The sequence below is a fragment of the Colletotrichum tamarilloi genome (genome assembly GCF_030869305.1).
Source record: "Colletotrichum tamarilloi strain Tom-12 chromosome Unknown Scaffold_28.1, whole genome shotgun sequence".
NCBI classification, from domain to species: Eukaryota; Fungi; Ascomycota; class Sordariomycetes; order Glomerellales; family Glomerellaceae; genus Colletotrichum; species Colletotrichum tamarilloi.
The window spans coordinates 167,720-187,258 of record NW_026849411.1 but is presented as its reverse complement, the minus strand read 5'-3'; the positions used below and the strand labels follow the sequence as shown (position 1 = coordinate 187,258).

The following is a 19,539-nucleotide window of genomic DNA, read 5'->3' as shown; positions in this document are numbered from 1 at the left end:
CCAGCACGAATAGGAACCGATGAGCTTCGGAGTTTCCGAAGTCTACGGAACCGGGTGAGACCCACTTTCCGAAGCCAATCCCGGGGCCACACACTCCTCGCCGGGAGTCACGATAAAGGAACAGCAGGGACTATTCACATCTTTCATGCCCAAATCAACTACTGACTTCCCCTCAGCTCTGAATCATAGCCGTCATACTCATTTACCAGTCGCAACCCATCTTCAATCGGTTTATCATGCCTTCCGACCACCTTGACGACGTGCGGCCCATGTTTGAGCTCCGCGGCCGTAACTACATCGTTACGGGCGGAGCTCAGGGCATCGGTTTTGCATGCACTCGCGCTATTTGCGAGATGGGAGGGAATGTAGCAGTGTTTGATATCCAGGATAAGCCAGTCGATGAGTTTAACACACTCTCTGAGAAGTTTGGCACAAAAACTGTTTACATCAAGACGGACGTCACGTCGCAAGAGAGTATCCAAGCTGCTTTCGACAAAGTGATTGCGGAATTCGGCTCCATCAACGGCTGTGTGCCGGCGGCGGGCATTGCCATAGATAAGCCATTCCTCGATCAAACATGGGCCGAGTTCAACCGCATCCAGGAGATTAACGTGAGTCGTTTCTATGGTGTTACCCCGCAGGAGTTCATACTCACAATCAAATAGGTTCGTGGAACATTTTTCGTCGCTCAACTTGCGGCCAAGCAAATGTTGAAGCAAGGGTCGGGGGGCAGCATGGTCCTTCTAGCCTCCCAGTCCGCGCACATTGCTCTCCCCGGCTACCGCATGGCGGCATACAACGCCTCCAAGGGAGCCGTCTTCATGCTCTCCAAGGCCCTTGCCGTTGAGCTCGCACCACACAACATCCGCGTGAACACCATTTCTCCCGGTTTCGTCGACTCAGAAATGACAAGAAACGTACGGGCGTCAAAGAGTAAGCGGGAGGGAGAGCAGATGTGGCTCGCGCCGCCCAACCAGAGGCTTAGCACGCAAAACGACCTTACTGGTGCCGTCGTCTATCTCCTCAGTGATGCTGCGCGCCACACAACGGCAGCGGATATACCCATCACTGGTGGACTTCATGCAGGAACCATGGATGGTTTGATTAGTTACGACTCTTGATTGGCCCGCAAAATAGACTTCTTTCATCGTACGTAATCAACTAGAGATAATCCCGTATTGCCGCCCGGTAATAGTCTCGTCGAGCAGCTCGCCGTGCGTTCCAGCTTTTGTGTGTCAAGTGTTTCGTCAACTGCATGTGCACTGTGCAGCTGAAATGAGATCATATGTGCAACAAAGCTTACGGTCTGGGCGCAGTGTTTCGAGACGAGTCAAAGCTATTGGTACAAGAAAGCCGCGGCTATGATTACATCATTAATCTCAGTTCATCTGGTTATAATGTGCGGAGTTCTCGTGCGCTTTCGAAGGACAGTCACTAATACTCACCAACGTTATTGGCTTTCTGGTCAAGTCGAAAGACTGAAAAGCTGTCATCATGTGTGATATCAAGGAATTTAGGGTCGACATTGCACACGAAGAAGTTAGGCGCTTGCGAAGTAAACTTGAAGAGTTCAGACTTCCGAGCCGTTCCGAATCCCGTGATGCTGACCAGAATTTTGGTTCGTTGCTTTGCAGATTATGTTGAGTTGCATGGCTAAAACTACCTAGGAGATTGGTACTCCACGGCGACATTCCTCCAAAGTTGTTGGCTCAACGACTTTGACTGGTACGAAGTTCAGAGCCACATGAACGAGGTGCCGCAGTACTTGGCCACAGTTGAAGACCTTACAATACACTTCGCCCACGCTCGATCGCAGAGTCCTGAAGCTATTCCCCTGCTCGCCATTCATGGCTGGGCTGGGACGTTTTGGGAGTACAGTCAAATCTGGCGTCCGTTATCTGATCACGCCAACCTTGACAATCCATCTTTCCACATCGTGGTACCAAGCATGCCAAATTTCTGTTGGTCCTCTTCCTCAAAGCAGGCTAGCTGGAAGCTTAAGGACAACGCACGTGTTTTTGACACGCTCATGAAGAGCCTTGGGTACAACGAGTACATGGTTCAGTGTGGCGATTTGGTTCATGCTGTAGGCCGTGAGCTTGGTGCAAAATACACTGACTCCTGTAAGCTTCTGCACTGCAACTATGCTTCCATTCCGCTACCAGATGATACCCAGCTCTCAGAACGCGAGAAGGAGGACTTCCGCAAATATAGAAACTGGGTACAGCGCCATAGGGGATTTGACGTCACCGCTAGAATCCAAGTAAGATCATCCATAGTCGACGATGGATGAGATGGAACTAATTGGTTTTTATCGCATAGCCTCAAACAATTGCGCTAGCATTGAATGATAATCCTATGGGAATACTCATGTGGGTTCTTGAAAAGTACCAGGTCGCCGGTCACTCAGAGCCCTGGAACAATCCCTTGTGGACCAAGGCCATTCTGACCACCGCGTCTCTGTACTTTTTCACCGGATGTATCATGTCCTCGGTCATGCCATACTACAATCCTCCGACTTACGAGAAGTTCTCGGATCTTCCGATAGACGAAGACAATAGAATTCAAGTGCCATTTGGGTTCAGCTCCTTTTTCTGCGATACGGACGAAGCCTCCAAAAGAGCATTGAGACGATCAGTCGAGCAGAATGGGAACCTGGTCTTTTACAGAGGTTTGATTCACCGATATGCCTTTGGCAACGTAGTGCCCGGTGTTCAACTAACTGAGACTGCAGAACGCAATGACGCAGGTCATCTCGCTGCTCTACAGCAGCCAGACGGATTGGTGCAGGACATACGAGACTTGGCTAAAGAGATGTGGGGAAAGCAGCCGAAAGGTGAAGGTCCCAGTACCTTCGGAGGGTTGAAACTCTCGTTCAATCCAATTGACTCACGAGTTCGGCACGAGTATCGTACTTAAAGAGGATAGACTCGACATCTCCACACGGGCCTACCTAATTGATAAAAATCATATTTTCACGAGATACTGCGCATCGAGAAAAAGTCTTGAGTCTCTGTGAGATAGTCATGAAGAAGCTCGAAATATCATACTCCAGTCTCAAAATCCAAATGAGCTTGTCTGGTCTACCTTAGCATGTACTGTTTATGGAACTCCACCGTGTGACAATTATGAAGGAACTCCTAATTATTGCACACTTACTTTGCAATACATTGGACTACATGGTAAAGGGAAGTAGTATTAAAGCGCCATTCAGCCGCCAATGCCGAGCCGACATCATGCTCCCTTATAGTTCGGCCGAATCACACAATTCCCGAAGGTCTCGCAACAGTGAGAAGCGGGGTGAAGATGCAGTTTTCGCTGTAAAGCTGTTTTGTGTGTTTGCTCGTTTCAAAATAAGGTAGCACCTAACCTTGCGTACCGCCAACTGAAAGCTTGTCAAGACGTAGACAGCTCCAAATAGCTCCAAATCAAGGTAGATCGAGAAAAGAAGGTTTGAGCAAGTGTCTATATTTGGCACAGTTGTGTGCATCAATTCGGGTATGGCCCCGTCGTTGACGTAGGAACCTCTGTCTGTGTCAGTCTGGCCGGTTTGTCTCGATAGATCGGACGGAGCTTCTTATAACGAAAGCCCACCCGGTACATTGAGGCTCAAGGACGCAGGGGAGTATCTGTCAACCCTTCACGGTGAGAGACAATGGACGCCAAGGATTCACAGTCCAACCCGCGCAACGACATTAGCCTCGAGTCGCTGCACCCGATTGAGCCCAACGCGGATGGGAACGTTGACGACAAGAAGGACATACCGATCATTGCCTCGGCATCGCCGCCACCTACCATCGCCAATGTTAACATACTAGACGAGGAAGATGCGCAGTCGGGCCCTGACTCGAGCCAGGTGGAAAACGAGAAGTTGAAAAGGCGGGCACGCTGGGCTCTCTTCATTATGTCCTTCTTCATGGGAGATGTTGCGGATGGGCTCGGCCCATTTCTTGGCGTTTACCTACAACAACGTGGGTGGGAACCTGGGCTGCGTGGTATGGTGAGTACGGCGGGCGGTGTTGCTACCATCATAGCAACGGGGCCGATCGGTGCGCTTATAGATGCAACGAAGTGAGTGGTCTTACCCCCCACGGACTTATCAAATCCCATACTCCGGTATTGTCACAAGTTAGCTGATACTTGAGGCCACTAGGTACAAGCGATTTCTCGTCGCTGGCTGCGCCCTCCTCGTGGGTGTTTCTCAAGGACTCAATCTTGTCTCCACACATCCGGCCCTCGTCTTTTCCACGCAAATTGTGTCTGCCGTCGCAGGCACAAGCATGATGCCTCTTCTCGTGGCGCTCACACTGGGAATCTGCTCCCCTGACCAAGAAGGCAGCAATACGCAGAACAAGAGCAAGCACAGCTTCCGCGTACTAAATGGGCGAAATCAGGCAGCTAACCACGCGGGCAACATGGTCAGCGCGGGTCTAGCTGGGCTTTTGGGGTCGAAATTCGGCTTGAACGCGGTCTTCTATCTCGTCATGGCATTCTGCGCAACAACGATAGCAAGTGTTTTCCTCCTACCGGAGAGAGCAGTCGATCATGCAGCAGCAAGAGGAGGGCCTGCTCCTGACCAAAGAGCGGGTAATGCCCATCGAACGCAGGAGAGAGGGGAGGTAGACATCCATGACTTCACAGAAAGGTGTGACATGCCACCTCGTCAGACTCCGATTGCCAGTCCTAAGGCCAGCTTCCGTCGATTGAGTCTGAAGCCCAAGTTCACTTACAGCTGGATCAAGATCTTTCAAAACAACTGGCCTCTTGGTATTGTCGCCATCACAATATTCATGTTCCACCTCGGCAACGCTGCGATTCTTTTCCTTTACGGCCAGGCCTTGGTGGCCGCAGGCGAGGGAGACCCTGCCGGAACCACGGGCCTAACCGTCATCATAGCACAGGGCACAATGGTCATCGTCTCAATCCTGTCTGCTTGGGCATCCGGCCGTTACGGCTACTGGTCAGCTGTTCTGCTCTCGTACTGCGTCTTGCCTGTCCGCGCCGCTGTCGCAGGCCGTGTTATGAAGGGCTGGGGCGTGTGGCCAGTCCAGATCCTCGATGGCATTGGCGCAGGTATCCAAAGCGTAGCAATTCCAGGGTTGCTAGCGGTCATGATGGCTGGTACTGGGCATGTAAATATCACTATGAGCATTGTCGGTGGCATCACTCGACAGACTGGTGCCGCTATTTCGCACTCGTTGGCTGGGTGGGTGGCGCAGGTCAGGAGCTACAGCTTTGCGCTTTACCTGATGGGTGTCTTCCCTCTTGTCTCTGTATTCTTATGGGCTACCTTTTACAAGATTCTTCGGCCAGTGATGGACAAGAAACTTGGGGAGACCAACACGTAGCCCTGGTCCTGGATTACCAGACACGAGCAGTATAGTTGTAATGACTCCATTTCTTTGCTCTGAGGACAGACACATGTGCTCATTTCTCTTTCGCGATTAATCATATGCAAAAGCCGAATCAGAGGTATAAGACTAGTCGAGATGGGGAATACAAGTTGTCCATCAAGTTAACGTGGTTCTGTTTACCACTACAGTGCTCCCTGCTCCTGTGTCCTTCTACTCCTGTAGCCCCAAGTAATCTGTCAACGCCTCAAGCTTCTTCGTTTTTCTTGATCCCGAGAACAGGCTCAGAAAAGCCAACTTCGCACTCGGAAGGCAGTTCAACCCCATAATTATCAGACTCAAGTTCACCAGTCGTCTCGTTAACGACGATCCATCTCCTGTTCTGCAGATCGCCGTCCTGCGCCCGATCGTTGAAGTTCTGCGGCGCAAAGACAATGCTGCTCACAGCCTCGCTATAAAGTGTAACGGGGATATCCTCGGACCTGGTGAAGTGATGCATACCCAAATTGAACCAAAGAACGATATCTTCGTTTTCGACACTCTCGCCATCAAAAAATTTCATGAAGTCTTGTTGGGGCTTCAGAGGCAAGTTGACGTTGGAGTGACTGTTCGCGTACGGCTCGGTGTCATGCTGTCTCGAGAGCGCGAGGTGTGACTTAGCGAACGGCGTCTGGTACTTCGTCCAGGGAGAATTGAGCGGCGTGAGATGAATATTGGACTTTCCGGGGACTATGCGGTAGCCGCGCTTTTCCCCCCACGCGTTCGTGGCGTTGGGATTAACAATGCAGTACATTGCCGCGTTGTTTGGTTGCCAGTTGAACTGTTGCTCGTCCGTCATTGTAGACTTTTGCAGCTGCATCTGCTCAAAGGATCCAAGCTCTGGATACCAAGGCTGGCTCGTATTGACTAGAACGAGCTCGCTGACTTCAAGACTGTTTTTGGTGTCGAGAATATCAAAGTCGGCCTTGTAGGTGAGAATATGATCGTGTAGTGATCCCATCGTCGCCTCCTGGATTCTGGGACCAAACTCTTCCTGGTCTGGGTAGTAGAATGAAGATTGCAGGAATCCCGATGCTCGGACTGTGACCTCGAGACTACCGTCAACGTGGAAAGAGTAGTCGAACATGTAGTCGTAGTTTCCCACAGTAGCTACCGATCGCATAGTCAAAGCCGAGGCCTTGACTGTGCCCAGATAGCTGAAGCCGTACTCATTACTACTACCGTATCGGTGGCGTGAGACAGGATAGCCAGCATCGGCTTCGAAAATGCATATCGCATCTGTGCTGACGACAGATGAGTTGCCTTCGTGGTGCGTGACGTTCCAGAAAGTGCTGCCAAAGGGGCAATCATACCCCTCGACCAACGTGCCCAGGTAGGTACCAAGGCTGTAGTACGTATCGTGGTACACTGTTCCAGCTGCCTTGGGTGTAAAACCAGCATATTGTGCAGCAGCTTCCTGTAGCGAAAGCTCGTAGATGATCCTTTCGCCCTTGAACTTGATGTCATAGTACATCAGCCCAAGGGTTCGAGAGTACGAGGTGTAGAAGGACCACCCCATGTATTCGATGTATTTCTGTTCCTCATCAACCTTATACCTCTTGCCGCCAACCTCGAGGCTTTGAGGCGCTAGCTTGTTCTCGAGGTCTCTGACTCCCATCTCAGGCTTATAATCCAGGAAACCCCAGTCGGGAGTCCGGCTCTGCTTAAAATGCTCCTTCAGCTCTCCTGCCTCCCACGCGGTCCGCAGAGCAGCGACGGTGGGAAAGAACTTCTCATTCGTCACGATGCCTCGTAATTTGTACTGTGAAGCATCTGTGCCGGTAACGTCTAGCATAACGGAGAAGTCTAGTGGCGTAAGATATGTCGCTGTATTGGGATATCTAAACATAACCGTGCGAAATGCTTGGGTGCCATCGTAAGACAGGGGCGTACCGCTGGTGGAAGTGAGGGTAGTCCGATTATCGCTCAAGCCGTAGTAAACTCCGCCAATGAGTTCAGACGTGATGTCGGTGATGTTGCTCATGATAGACACGAGTAGCGGCTCGGAGGCTACCAGGCGGGGGCCGTCAAAATAGCGACTGTTGTACGGGATCTTGCCACCACTGCCGCCGTTGAAGATGTAGTCGAGCTTCTCCACCTTGGTTCCGTTGCCGACGGGAAGAGGTCCGACCATGTACTCCTGTGAGTCTGGGATCTCCAGGCCTCCGCTGAAGATGACTACTCGCGCATATTTTGGCGGCGGGCTAGCGGTACCACCGAGGTACGGTAGGACAGTGGACTTATTGGTGTGGAGAGTGTCGATCCAGTAGACATAGTTGTCCGTAATCGTAGCATTGTTGGGGTCTGTGAGGTTCAGACCTGTTGCCGGATCGTGGAGTAGATTCCACACAGCGAGGTTATCATCAGGGGAGATGGGAGCCCAGACGTTGACTTTCGGTGCGTTGACCTTGGGTGCGGCCTCGTTGATGTTGCAGGTTGTGACATTCGCTGCCCGCTTGAACAGCCCATGTTGTCTCGTCTTAGAAGATGCCTCGACTACCACACCAAGGGCTAGAAGACCTAAGAAAGACTGTCTCAAAAGCATTTTCGCTTGGATATGATAGGTGCAAGGGACTTCTGTTTGGCTTCCTAAAAGACTGTCAGATTATGAGATGAACTCGGCCGACCTCTCATCTTTATTGCCCAGGAAGATCCGATGTCGCTGAGTGTAGATAGTGAGGTCTTCATGATCCGAGATAATAGGCCAATCAGCCACAGCTCAGGTCAAGAATTTGCCAAGATTCGGACGTCGCGGCAGGATATCCAAGTCCAAGTGGTCGGTAGACGCCAGTGGTCTTAGCCGAACGACGCGGAAACCTTTTATCCCACCGGGCCGGTATAGAATCTTGATCAAGTGGTATCGATAAACAAGAGTTCTTGGCTAGATAAAGAGAGCGAGATAGGCAGTTTCCCTCATCTGACATGCATGCCAAGACTTATGACGGTGCTTTTGTATTCTAGCCTTGCATTATCAAGCTCCCACGGTCGATGGTGACATGCAAGGTCGTATCCTGCCATTCCATTCTTATCAGGACGTCTGTTGTATCTCGGGTCCTCGTCCAGTGCCAATTGCAGCTCATTAACTTCACAGTTTCCGATACGTAATGCCTTCCCGACTGAACCTTTTTCTTGGATTAAGCATTGCCGTGACGTGGCGGCCTGCTTCCGGTACGATGCGAGATACTTGGTCTGTTCTCTGAAGCTTCCGATAAGTTTGTTGATCAGCGATGCGGGGTTGCTGATTGAGCTACCCCGCCAGATTGCGATGACAGCTGAAAGTGATTCGCGGCTTGCGCCTTGACTTGACCTACCATTTTGAGGCGTGAATAAGATTAGAATTGGCAAGGTCTCTTTTCAGCTCTCCGCGGGAAGACTGACAGTGATTCAGATCGCATAAGTGATTCAGAAATATCAACACTCGGGCTAGGTAGGCGAACAAAGCGGTATCATTACTGAGTCCTGTTTGAACTTAGTCAGCAACTGTACCAACCGCATTTAGAGCTGAATCACAAACTGAGATCACAGATGAACACTGCTAGCTGGACTGTTTGCTCCTCCACTGTCATAATAAACGACCGATCCGAAGTCGGCTGGTGGCGGCCGACAGTATGATATGTGCGTAGATAAGAGACGGAAGAGCTGTTGATTGTGTGTCGTTCTATCAAGATAATCTTTGCTCCACCCCCGTCTCCGAGCCCTCCGGAGAACTCCCGATTACCCCGCGCTGGTCTTTAGAAAACCCGGGGTTGGCCACCGGCCCGATTCGTTACCTCCTGAATACCTCAAATCTAGTCCCATCAAGTACGAGCGCTAGGATTGGTTGACACTATAAATTGGTCAAACTCTCACTCAAATCAAATAGTTCACAGTCACACTTCCCTCCCCACTGGATTCTTCGCAAGTCTGCCTCTGAGGCCTTGCTGGCGACGTGACATTTGACTGGTGCTTTGACCCAACCAATGAGCTTTCTATTACTTCTTTAGCCAAAAGTATTGATTAGTTCGCCATGAAGCATAGGTCAATATTTGCACATATATTCAACAAACTTGTCAAGAAACTTCGCGACGTACTTTCAGTTGGTTCCGAAGACGCCAGGCGATCACAAACCTTCAGGTCTAAAGTCATCGATTTAGGAGGGTGCTGGGTGGAACAGTTAGGCAAGCGATGTTGAAAGTATTGTGAATCGCAACCATGGATATCATTCTTATGATTGACTAACTAATAGGGTATTCTGAAAAAGTATTATTTCATCGGATTCGTAACTCGTCCTGCCACTTCCGGCTCTTTCTTATAATAAACTGTTCATCTTCGACGTAGCCATGTGAAAAAGTCGCCCTTTATCCTATGCCTTACATGCTGATTGAAGCCATAGGTGATTGCATTCGCCAAGCCGATAAACTGACTTGAGCTCTGCAGCGCCGCTAGAACACGACTTTGCGAGCCATTTCCAGACGCCTCCATCAATCTGTTGACGAGGCCCGGGATCCAGAGCACCACATACATGACCGGGTAAGCGTTGAGGAGCATCATGCGCTTGATCTCACGCTCGACTTTCCTCGTCTGCGTTCGGATGGGGAAGTCGCTCATCATTGTTGCGGTCACGTTCTGCGGCGCGCTCTTTCTGCTGTCGACGTGATTGAGGGTCGGGTTCGTCGGGAAGTCTCGGGATTGCATTTCCCGGGTCCCCGGCATCTTGAATGATAATGCTGATAATGTAGAGCTTCTGCTCCTGTGAGTCTTCTTCCAAATGGATACCGACGGCCGCCTCGGCGGTCCGCTATCCATGCGGTATTGAGCAAATTGTGCTTGGGCAGCAATTGCTGCTGGTGGGAGCATGTCCTTCTGAAGGTGTGATGGGCCCCCGGAAGCGCTCTTGTGCAGCTTATCCTCTTGATCGAGGTAAGAGAACCGCGCCTCGGAGGCTTGGCTCATGTCCATATCATGGTCGTCGAATCGTGATATCCTTGCCGACATCTTCCGGCCCGGTTCTTGCTCGCCTGTCGGCTCTTCGTCGATCTTGTCTTCAGCGAAGTGTGCCATTCTGACCGCCGATGGCCGCCTGCCGCCTGGTTGTACTTGGACTTCCTTATCTTCATCGACTTCAGTGGCCGATGGTCTTCTGGCCATGGCAGCTGGCGCGCTCCTCGGGGCGACAGGCGGCGTTTGCTGAGCTTGCTGGGTCGGCGAGAACTGTGGCAGCTCACCCCAAGTCGGGTTCGCTCGCTCAAACTGGTCCATCTCCAGCTCGGGGGTATGAATTGATTCGAATCCCTGCTTCTTCCGTATCGATGATGTGACAACGTTGCCGTTCGAGTTTCCGCTATTGTACAACGGATCAGATGTGCTGACCATTGTGCGAAAGTGTCGTCCGAGGTACCACCAGACGTAGAGGTAAATGAGAATCGTGGTGAAGATGATGCCGAAGCGCCACCCGTGCGTTAGTGCGTATCGAAGATCGGGCCGTTCTCGGGTTATCCAGCACCAATTTCCGCTCACGGGTTTCATGGTACCCATGAGAGTTGCTGTCGTGCTGGTGATGAGCGGTACGACCCAGACGGAGAGGCAGATCATGACCTTCCGGAAGGTCGATGCATTCGGCATGTAGGTTTTCCGTGTTATGGTGAGGAAGGTGACGACCGCAATGGCGAGGATAGAGAAGTCGGATGCCTGTACCGAGAGCTGGCCGACCATGCCGTTGAGCACGCATGCTGCGCCCGGTTGAAGTTCTTTGTTCTTGATGTAGATGATGCCCGAAATCGTGTTGCCAAGTGAGTTGATGAACTCTTTTCGTTCGACAATCGCAGTCAGCGTACGCATTCTTCATTTTACAAGTTGGATTTGGCCGAGGGGCAGAACTTACCGGCTAACGTCAGGTTCAGGACGAGAGCATGGCGGAAAGATCGCTGATGCTCATGGTAGAGAGCGAATGAGATTAATACACCTGTTGTCGCGAGGAACGAAAGTATGCTGCCCGTCAGTGTGACAGATGCGACTGCCGCATCGAAGGCCATCGTGAACCCGCACGCCAATGGATGTTGGTTGGCATCCACGCGAGCCTCGCGGGCGACGGGTGGAAATGGGTATCATCTTGTACCAAAAGCCAGTGCGCTGCTAAACCAGAACCGTGGACTGGGCGGGATTGGCTGTTCGTTACATTGATGGAGTCACGGGGCTAAGGTGCGAGTCATGAAGTCGTTGATGGACGTGGGGCCTTCCGGATGCCCCTGTGCTTTCTATTTATTGTGTGATAGACGTCCGTGATGCCATCTGAACTTGGTCAAGGCCCCCAGACGAGTGCCTAATAGGCAGGACGTAAGTCGTCGAAAGACGTGCGGTTAAATGGCTTTGAGTTTGCGCGATTAACATCAGCTGGGTAAGGCAATGCTTAGCCTCCCAGACTTGAGGCTTCCCTTGAGGCTGATGATACGCCTCAGAGAGTTCCGAGATACCACCTAGGGTACCACGGACTGGACAGCCAACTCTGCCAGAGTTGCATGTGAACTAAGGCAGGGTCTCCTTAATCAACACTTGGCGTTTTGGAACGTAGTACCCAGCACTCTGACCCACTGCATAGTCCGAATATCGTTAGCAATTGCGCAGTCCCACGTGGGGTTTTGTGTCAGATTTCCAAAAGCGTTCCCCCGACTTAGCCGTGAAAAGATGAATGCATCCATCTTCGAGCGGCAGCCCGTCATCTCAACTCTGTGGCGCGCGTCTGTCGCCAACCTACCAGCCTTTTGGGGTGCGAAATGGACGGGATCCCCTTCCCTTCTCTCAAGCGAGCGCGTTACGGACTCTTCAGCTCTTGCAAAACTCAATACACACAGCGATCAGTACCGACCATGCGTATCAGCGTCTCAGGCAGCCGATCACGCAATTCCATTGGTGCCGCATAAGTCTGGGCAGAAACTCTTATGAAATACTTGCACTGATTAGCCTGTAGGCTCTATGTGAAGACGCTAGAAGCCTGTCAACAGGCCCTTTGAGAATGGGAGGCTTGTCTCGGCACCCATTCATCCCGCTAAAAGCCTTGCTTAATGTGGGCAAAGCAATATCAAGGTTTAGACGGAGTGGAGACCTTCGAACCATCGCGGCATCGCAACGTCTTTTACCCCTGGGTATGGATCGGGGTCCCTAGTTCGCTTGCAAGCCTTTGGTTGATTGATGACAGGATAACCTTTGCAAGACAAAGCCCCAAGTTTCCGAAAACGACCAAGGACGAACACGCACGGGGTTTTCTCGCCGACAAAGTCGGACTTTTGAGATATCCCTCGCTGAAAATATCTGCCCTTTCTGCTCTGCCGTCCGACTGAGAGCAAAGTTTAGGCGTTTCATGGCTCTATCCCCGGGCACATTCGTACAAAACTCAAATCAACCGCTTGCACTCTTTGTCATCGCATACTTTCTGCTAAGAGAGAATCCAACTGCCCACGTATCCGTCAAGAACCTCCACAGTCCACAAGCCGGCTATTATTCCCTTGTCGGCGTGGCCCTTGACCCCGGTCGTGCGTTCTTCCGATTTCGCGCGTCTCTCCCTCCCTCCCGTGATTCTCCTCCTCCCCCTTCCCGCGATTGGCAACTGGGAAACTGAAACATAGGCGAGAGGAAAGAGATTTTTGCCACAGTCGCGCGCAAAATTGAATGCCCGCGGATATGCCCGCAAATAAAGGAGGTTCTATTTTCGAACCTAAGCCGCCCTGCCAGCCCTGCCTGGCACTGCTGAGTGGTCAACCGCGCGGGAATCGGGGCAAAGCCCAAGTCCGGTTTAGCCGTGCCGTGCAGTGCTTCTGCCAACTTACCTGCCAAGCGCGGTAGACAATTGATTGCATTTAATTACGCTAGTGTCTTTAAGGTGTGATTGCCATCCAGGTCGGGCGAGGGAAAGGCTGCCAAGATCACTTTCGACTGAAGTTGTGCCGAGGCCGACATGCGGCCGATTAGTAGGTATCGTGAGCAGACAATCTGCTTGATCAACATCGGTGGCCCATACTTTGCACCCAAGCCGAAAAATCAAGACAAAGTCATTCTCCTCTCTTCTCGTGATTCTGGACCTTCAATATTGATTAAAGTTGTTCAAGAAATTAATTCCCGATTTGCTTGGGATTCTGAGAGGGGATGGACTCCGCTGTGAGGAGGGGCGAACTCGGAAGGGAAGAGGAGGAGCGAAAAGCACAGAGCGCGCGGCGACACACGCCATGGGCTGCGGCCGGGAACTTCAGACGTGAGCATGAGTCGTGAAAATGTCGTGCCTGATATGCTCAGCCTTGGTGTCCCGAAACAATGGGTTCACCCTGATATTACTTCACGTGGTGATAATCGACATTACTCCCGCATCTCTGGGCCTTTGCAAGTAGCCGGCCTGTCGCGTGTCGCAGGCCCCCTGAGGATCCCCCAAGACTTCCGCATCGGGTTGGAAAAGCTGGGGGGTTGTCTACCAAGAGTCGGAGAAGACCAAGAAGGCCCGCCACCATGATTCAAGGCCGTAGTTTGCATTGCCAGATGGTAGGCTTGCGAAGTTTGCCCAAAGGCTCACGCTTTGAGGATGTACTTAGGCCACCAGTATTGAGAACTATCGCAATCCCTTCAGCAAGTGCAAATAGAGTAGGCGATAATTGAACGGAAGATGGTAACAAAGAAGGAGTTTTAGCTTGGTTAAATTGAACTTTAAAATCTCCCGAGAGTGTTAATAAGTTGTGCGGGATTTTCAGCCCAACTCTGTCCTATCTGCCTACCGTATTCTTGTCTTGGCAGTTACTTTTTGACTTCTATTGGAGTTCCTTACATCTGAGCAGTTATTAGCCCGGCCTTGGAGGTTGGCATGTTTCAATGCTGGCTAGGGATCACAAAGGCACTGGCCCCAAGCGAGACATGTCAAGAAGGGGCGTCATTGTACATTGTCTTTCGTCAATTAGCCTCCATTATCGAACTTACGATATTATCTAAAGAAGCTGTATATTCGCTTATTTGATATTACCCAAATACTCTCCGGAAATATGTTACCCAAATCGTATGAAGGATAATGGGCCCGTCCATCATGCTTAGTCCAGCTTCAAAACCCACTTGCCCTTCAGCTACAAGAAAGTCAGCAAGCAGTCACACAATCAAGTTCAAGAATGACTTACTTGACCGTCGTGCATAGTCTGCACTAATTCCTCCAAGTCGTCGATTTTGCCCACGTGGACATTGGGAACGACCACACGTCGTCTGACAAACTCCAATGCCTCAAGAATATCGGCACGCGATCCAACAGAGGAGCTCAGGATCTTCCAACCCTTCCCGATAAGCCAGATGGGATTAAAGTTTACCTTCGCCTCCCAAGGTAGAATGCCAACACACATCAGCGTTCCGAACGGCGCCAGCAACTCAAAGGCATCCTGGTAAGCAGCAGTTGCCGTAGCTGCCACCACCACTGCCTTTGCCCCATAGCCTCCGGTTGCCTTTCTGACTTTCTCGGCCAGAGTTCCAGGCTCGGTAACATCAATGTAAACCTCGGCTCCCTGGTCTTTACAGATTTTACCCTTCTCCGGGCCAGCATCGACGCCAATGACGCGGTAGCCCATGGCACGGGCATACGCGACGCCTAGGGCACCTACACCTCCTCCGGCTCCCGAGATGGCGAACCACGAGCCCGGCGTAACATGGCAATTCTTAATCGCCTTGTAAGCAGTGACACCCGCACAAAGGATAGGCGCAACCTCCTCGTCAGGCACCTCGTCAAACTGGGCAGGAAGTCTCGCCAAGTACCGCAGCGGCGCAAGCGTATACTGAGCGAATGTACCGTCGTACGCTCTACCAGAGTGGAGTGTCTTTTCACAGCGCGTCTCACCCTCATTGACGAGGTCTACGCAGGCCTCGCAATTGCCGCAAGTATCGCGAGTCCAGGCGACACCCACTCGCTGTCCAACTTGGACCGATTGGTCGAGGGCCGCAATGTTAGAGCCTAGGGCGGCAATGCGACCGACTCCTTCGTGGCCGAGAATCTTCCTATCGAGGGGTCCGAAATGGCCCATGGCCATACCGAGATCGGAACCACAGAGGCCCGTCACTGATAGGCGGATAAGAACTTCATTCGGTCCTGGAACTGGCCGCGGTTCATCCCGCACCGCAAACGTAGGCTTCCCATCTGAGCCTTGAGGCGACTATAAATCGTAAGTCTCTGCAGAGTTCGATGGTGTGAAGAAGACAAGACGGGTGGAACAGTCTGAATGGTGCATGTGAGGTAGCTTACAGTCAAGACAGCAGCTCGGTGTGTCTCCATAATAGTGCTTCGTCGAATAAGATAAGAATAAGGTAAGTATACACAAGGCTGTACTTTAAAGAATGGCGTGTTAAGTTGAAGTTGAGACCAACCGAACTAGTGCTGCTCGAGGAAGATCTATGATGTAGGTCGAGATTTCCCCGCTACCTCCAGGAGGGTGTGTAGTGGGATAGGAGTTCAGACGGGTCGGAAACACTTTTCCGCATATCGTCGGTTCGAAGGTTCCCCTCATTCGAAATTTGACCTCGGTGTTATTCAGCCATAATGATAACTGACTATCTCAGGTATATGTGGCCCGGTGGGTTGGAAGTTTCGAGCGACGTCATCGTGCTTCGATGCATGTATCTGTGCGGAATCAGAAAAGAATAACATTGACTTCAGCCGAAATTCTGCCAAAGGTCTCCACCGGACTTAGTTCTTGTTTGTATGACTACATGTATGGAACAGTCAGTACCTTGTTATGAGTACTTGAGCATGCCTTGAATCTATCGTAGCGGCCCTTGTTCCTAGGCCTCTTTTGTTCAAGACTCGTACGATAGGCACCGCACTTGATGAACGATTACCCTGGGAGCCTCATAAAGCTGCATGCTTGGAAACTTATCCCTAGTTGCGACTTTGCCGCAGAGTCCTGATTCGCTCTCCCAAAGCAAGCTCGTCCGCTTGTATCCGTTACAACTGCTCCAACGTCTGCCTCCTGTCCCTCAAGAGTTGCTCTTCATGTAGCAGGTGCTCCAGCTCAGCCATGTCTGCAATCGGGGGTTCCGGCGATGAATTCATACGATCCCCAATTATGGGCGGTGACATCCTATTTGTCGCAGATGATAGGGGCGACTTTGGGAGCGAGATCGTCGACATGACCTCCGGTGATATCGCGTCCTGCTCAACTGAAGGCGCGATCGTGTGCCTGTCATGGATATTTGGCTCGGGCGATGCGCACGGAGTTGCGTCAAGCTCGGCCATTATCTGATTTTGTTGATTTGGAAATATTGCAGGGTTCTTCTTACCGGCTTCCAATGATGTCGTGTATGAATCCAACTCATACCTGTTGGATTTGTCCCCGTCGCCGAGCTCTGGCGTGATATTATCTTGGTTATTACCATCACTCAAGCTGGTCTTCTTCCTCTTTCTCCACCAGAAGAGTAGAATTACAGCTAACATTGCCATGAGGGCAGCTCCAGCTCCAACTCCAGCCTTCACCCCTGTCGATCATTCGCTGAAGGAGGAAGAGGGGCCGCTGTTGTCACCATCAGTCGTAGATGTAGGTTCGGCGGTAGGGGCAATTCCGGCGATAGGGGATGTTGTCGTCGGTATTGCGGCTTGTGCTGTGGTTGAACCAACGTTTGTCTCTAATGTGGATGTCTCGATATTCGCGGTAGTATGTGTGTCATCGCCGCCGGAAGTGGCGGATCCAGTACGTGTGACGATGATGGCACGTGTTCTTGTCAAGGTCATCGTAGAAGTCACATCCGTCTCGGAGGCATCGAGCCAGCCATTAGCGACGCAGTAGGCCGCAAAGGGGGGCCACACATCTTGAATACAGCGTCAATACAGGGCTTATACGTCAAAGTGAGTGAAAGATGGAAAGCCTTTTCTATTGAGAGATCGGGAGAGGCATACCTTCAAATGTTATTCCTTTGGACGCGCAAGCGCTCAGCGTGCAGAAGGCCCATCGGGTTCGCATGGAGTCGTGTGTTCCGAAGCCGCAAGCGCAATTGGGATTTCTCCTTATGTAACAATATTCTAATGGAGGCGCACCCAGACAATCTAGAGCACATGAAGGAATATCGTCTATGTCTTGAGCGTATGCAAAGCGAATCGCTGCCGCGAGGACAACTGCCGTGGCCCTCATTGCGACGAAGCAGCGAGAGCCTGCTCGGGGTGTAGATCGAACGTGGAGAAAATAATAGCGAAGATAACAGCTAGAATGAAGAGTTGTTGTTGGAGGAATGATGTTTGAGAAACCCAATGGGTCCTTCTCTTGGTGGTATGTGCCTCAGTGACAGCCAAGCGCGGCCTATGGCAGAAAAGTGTTACCAGGAAAGACAAGACAGCCGACGGACCAAGCATAAAGCCGGAGTCTGCAAGGTTCTCGATGGATCATGAGAATTTTCTGCCAGACCTCATTAGGCCTCCGTCTAGCTTGTTGGTTGGGTCTAATTTGAGGCCTTGCCTGTCTGGGCTCCAATCCCACTGCTTCCAACAGCTTGTCGTCCGGCTACTCACATATACTGCGAGGCAAGGACCCGTTTTTGCAGGGAGAAGATCGAATCACTACGTTCAACGTTGCCTGGTGCCAAGTCCAGCTTCTAGCTGCGCCCTACTTGTGCAGAGCCCAGCGTCCTCGCCTGCGTTGGTTGTGAAATTGCGTTGGGCCGAGTAGATGAAGTGAATCCTCCCAATCTCAGCTGGATCAAAAGCAACTGAAATTTGCTTAATGATTTACCTGCATGTGACCTCAGCTTAACAGCTTGCAATCCAGTTTCAGCCGGCAAAGAACATCCTAACGAGTAGTTGTTTCGAATATGTCCACTATCGCATGATTGTCAATTGGTCAGGGGGTTGCTGAAGAGTTTTTGATAGTGAATTTTTACTTCGCGGACGAATGTGAGAGAGACTTGGCCTCTACTACTCGGAAGCCACGTCACGCTACACTGCCAAGGGCAGCTTCTTCTCAGACCGCACTCCACCCCAAGTCAATGTGCATTTGATCTTCACTCAAGCGAGTTCCCATGTTCAAAATACACCCAGAAGAGCAATGAGCCAATGAAGTGCAGCGCACCTGTTATTGCTCAAGTGCACATGGGCCGGCCCATCAGCTGTGATTATGTAGGCTTTTCCTCTCCGAACCTCAACCAACGTTGCGTTCCTTCTCTCGATCAGCAGATTCGTAACAATAAATTCGGCCGTATTGTGATGAGGCAACAGAGATATGTGTTAACGTTCCTTACACACCGATATCCCACAGCTCACGATCAACTTCGGAAGATCTTGCCTACGAGACAGTAGTCGCTTCGAGGGCAGTCACACGAGTATTCTTGGTTTCTCGGTGATACATACTCCTTTCAATAAATTCAAGACAACTACATGCTTTGACTGCTTCAATCTCATGTACAGTCCGGCGTTGTACTACGACTTCAAGGCGACTGGCCGCAGGCTTATGCGAAGCATGGGAAGTAAGGGTGAGCCCCCTTTCTCCAGCAAAACAACATTGTATCACGGGGAGAAAGAATTGTTTGCTGCACGCGATCAACGGCATCATGTTCGCAACGTGTTGGCAGTAATCCTATGAACAGTTCTCCAGTATGGTCTTCAGAGAGGCTCATTTGAATTGCGTCTTGAAACAGCGAAGCCAAAGCCTACTAAGGCTATCTCAAATCCAGCAACACGTAGGTAATCAAAGAGCTCAATATTTGTTGAAAGTATTTACAAGATAAGGTTTCACGCCAAAACTCCATCATGAAGAGATTCTCTATCCAGAGGCTCACTTCTCACTTAGGTGGCGAAGTAGGTGCGGCGGGCGTTGCCGCGACAATCACAACCTTTCTCTGCCGCCTCTTCTTTCTGCAGCTCCTTACGCAGCAAAACACGCATGAGCAGACCAACACGAAAAAAATTACAGGACATCCAACCACTAGGAACATGAAAAGACTGTCTTTTGTAGGGTCAGGCATACTCTCAAGTCTTGGCGGTTTGTAGTCATAAACTCCATCCGGGATCGTCTGACCAGTTGTCCACGTCGGTACTATCATTGGGCTCGCCAATGTCGGTAGCTTTGGCGTCAAGGTCGCAGTATCAGATGCATCCCAAGTCACGGTCCATGGTGTATGTATCATGAGCACTTGGTCCGATTTCGCGTCCTCGGGGTTGGAAAGGGCTTCGGTCTTTGGGCGC

The 19,539-nt window shown here is 51.1% G+C and overlaps 8 protein-coding genes across 8 annotated transcripts; 2 read left to right on the top strand and 6 right to left on the bottom strand.

Annotated features, from left to right (window-relative positions):
- Nucleotides 1-236: 236 nt before the first annotated feature.
- Nucleotides 237-2,919, top strand: CTAM01_08222 (uncharacterized protein; the record flags this gene model as incomplete). The annotated part of the gene is made up of 4 exons (XM_060524243.1): nt 237-611; nt 666-1,098; nt 1,668-2,263; nt 2,323-2,919. The coding sequence occupies 4 exons, from the start codon at nt 237-239 to the stop codon at nt 2,917-2,919; spliced, it is 2,001 nt and encodes a 666-aa protein (XP_060381086.1).
- A 736-nt stretch (nt 2,920-3,655) lies between these two features.
- Nucleotides 3,656-5,348, top strand: CTAM01_08221 (major facilitator superfamily transporter; the record flags this gene model as incomplete). The annotated part of the gene is made up of 2 exons (XM_060524242.1): nt 3,656-4,071; nt 4,154-5,348. 2 exons carry the CDS (start codon nt 3,656-3,658, stop codon nt 5,346-5,348), a joined length of 1,611 nt encoding a protein of 536 aa, XP_060381085.1.
- Nucleotides 5,349-5,598: 250 nt separating this feature from the next.
- Nucleotides 5,599-7,935, bottom strand: CTAM01_08220 (copper amine oxidase; the record flags this gene model as incomplete). Its single annotated transcript, XM_060524241.1, has 1 exon — nt 5,599-7,935. One exon carries the CDS (start codon nt 7,933-7,935, stop codon nt 5,599-5,601), a length of 2,337 nt encoding a protein of 778 aa, XP_060381084.1.
- A 1,757-nt stretch (nt 7,936-9,692) lies between these two features.
- CTAM01_08219 (uncharacterized protein) lies at nt 9,693-11,401 on the bottom strand (the record flags this gene model as incomplete). Its single annotated transcript, XM_060524240.1, has 2 exons — nt 9,693-11,173; nt 11,251-11,401. The coding sequence occupies 2 exons, from the start codon at nt 11,399-11,401 to the stop codon at nt 9,693-9,695; spliced, it is 1,632 nt and encodes a 543-aa protein (XP_060381083.1).
- Nucleotides 11,402-14,428: 3,027 nt separating this feature from the next.
- On the bottom strand, nt 14,429-15,648 carry CTAM01_08218 (zinc-binding dehydrogenase; the record flags this gene model as incomplete). The annotated part of the gene is made up of 3 exons (XM_060524239.1): nt 14,429-14,461; nt 14,513-15,529; nt 15,619-15,648. 3 exons carry the CDS (start codon nt 15,646-15,648, stop codon nt 14,429-14,431), a joined length of 1,080 nt encoding a protein of 359 aa, XP_060381082.1.
- A 669-nt stretch (nt 15,649-16,317) lies between these two features.
- On the bottom strand, nt 16,318-16,608 carry CTAM01_08217 (uncharacterized protein; the record flags this gene model as incomplete). The annotated part of the gene is made up of 1 exon (XM_060524238.1): nt 16,318-16,608. One exon carries the CDS (start codon nt 16,606-16,608, stop codon nt 16,318-16,320), a length of 291 nt encoding a protein of 96 aa, XP_060381081.1.
- A 246-nt stretch (nt 16,609-16,854) lies between these two features.
- On the bottom strand, nt 16,855-17,497 carry CTAM01_08216 (anchored cell wall protein-5; the record flags this gene model as incomplete). The annotated part of the gene is made up of 2 exons (XM_060524237.1): nt 16,855-17,177; nt 17,266-17,497. 2 exons carry the CDS (start codon nt 17,495-17,497, stop codon nt 16,855-16,857), a joined length of 555 nt encoding a protein of 184 aa, XP_060381080.1.
- Nucleotides 17,498-19,136: 1,639 nt separating this feature from the next.
- Nucleotides 19,137-19,481, bottom strand: CTAM01_08215 (uncharacterized protein; the record flags this gene model as incomplete). The annotated part of the gene is made up of 1 exon (XM_060524236.1): nt 19,137-19,481. The coding sequence occupies one exon, from the start codon at nt 19,479-19,481 to the stop codon at nt 19,137-19,139; it is 345 nt and encodes a 114-aa protein (XP_060381079.1).
- Nucleotides 19,482-19,539: the final 58 nt, after the last annotated feature.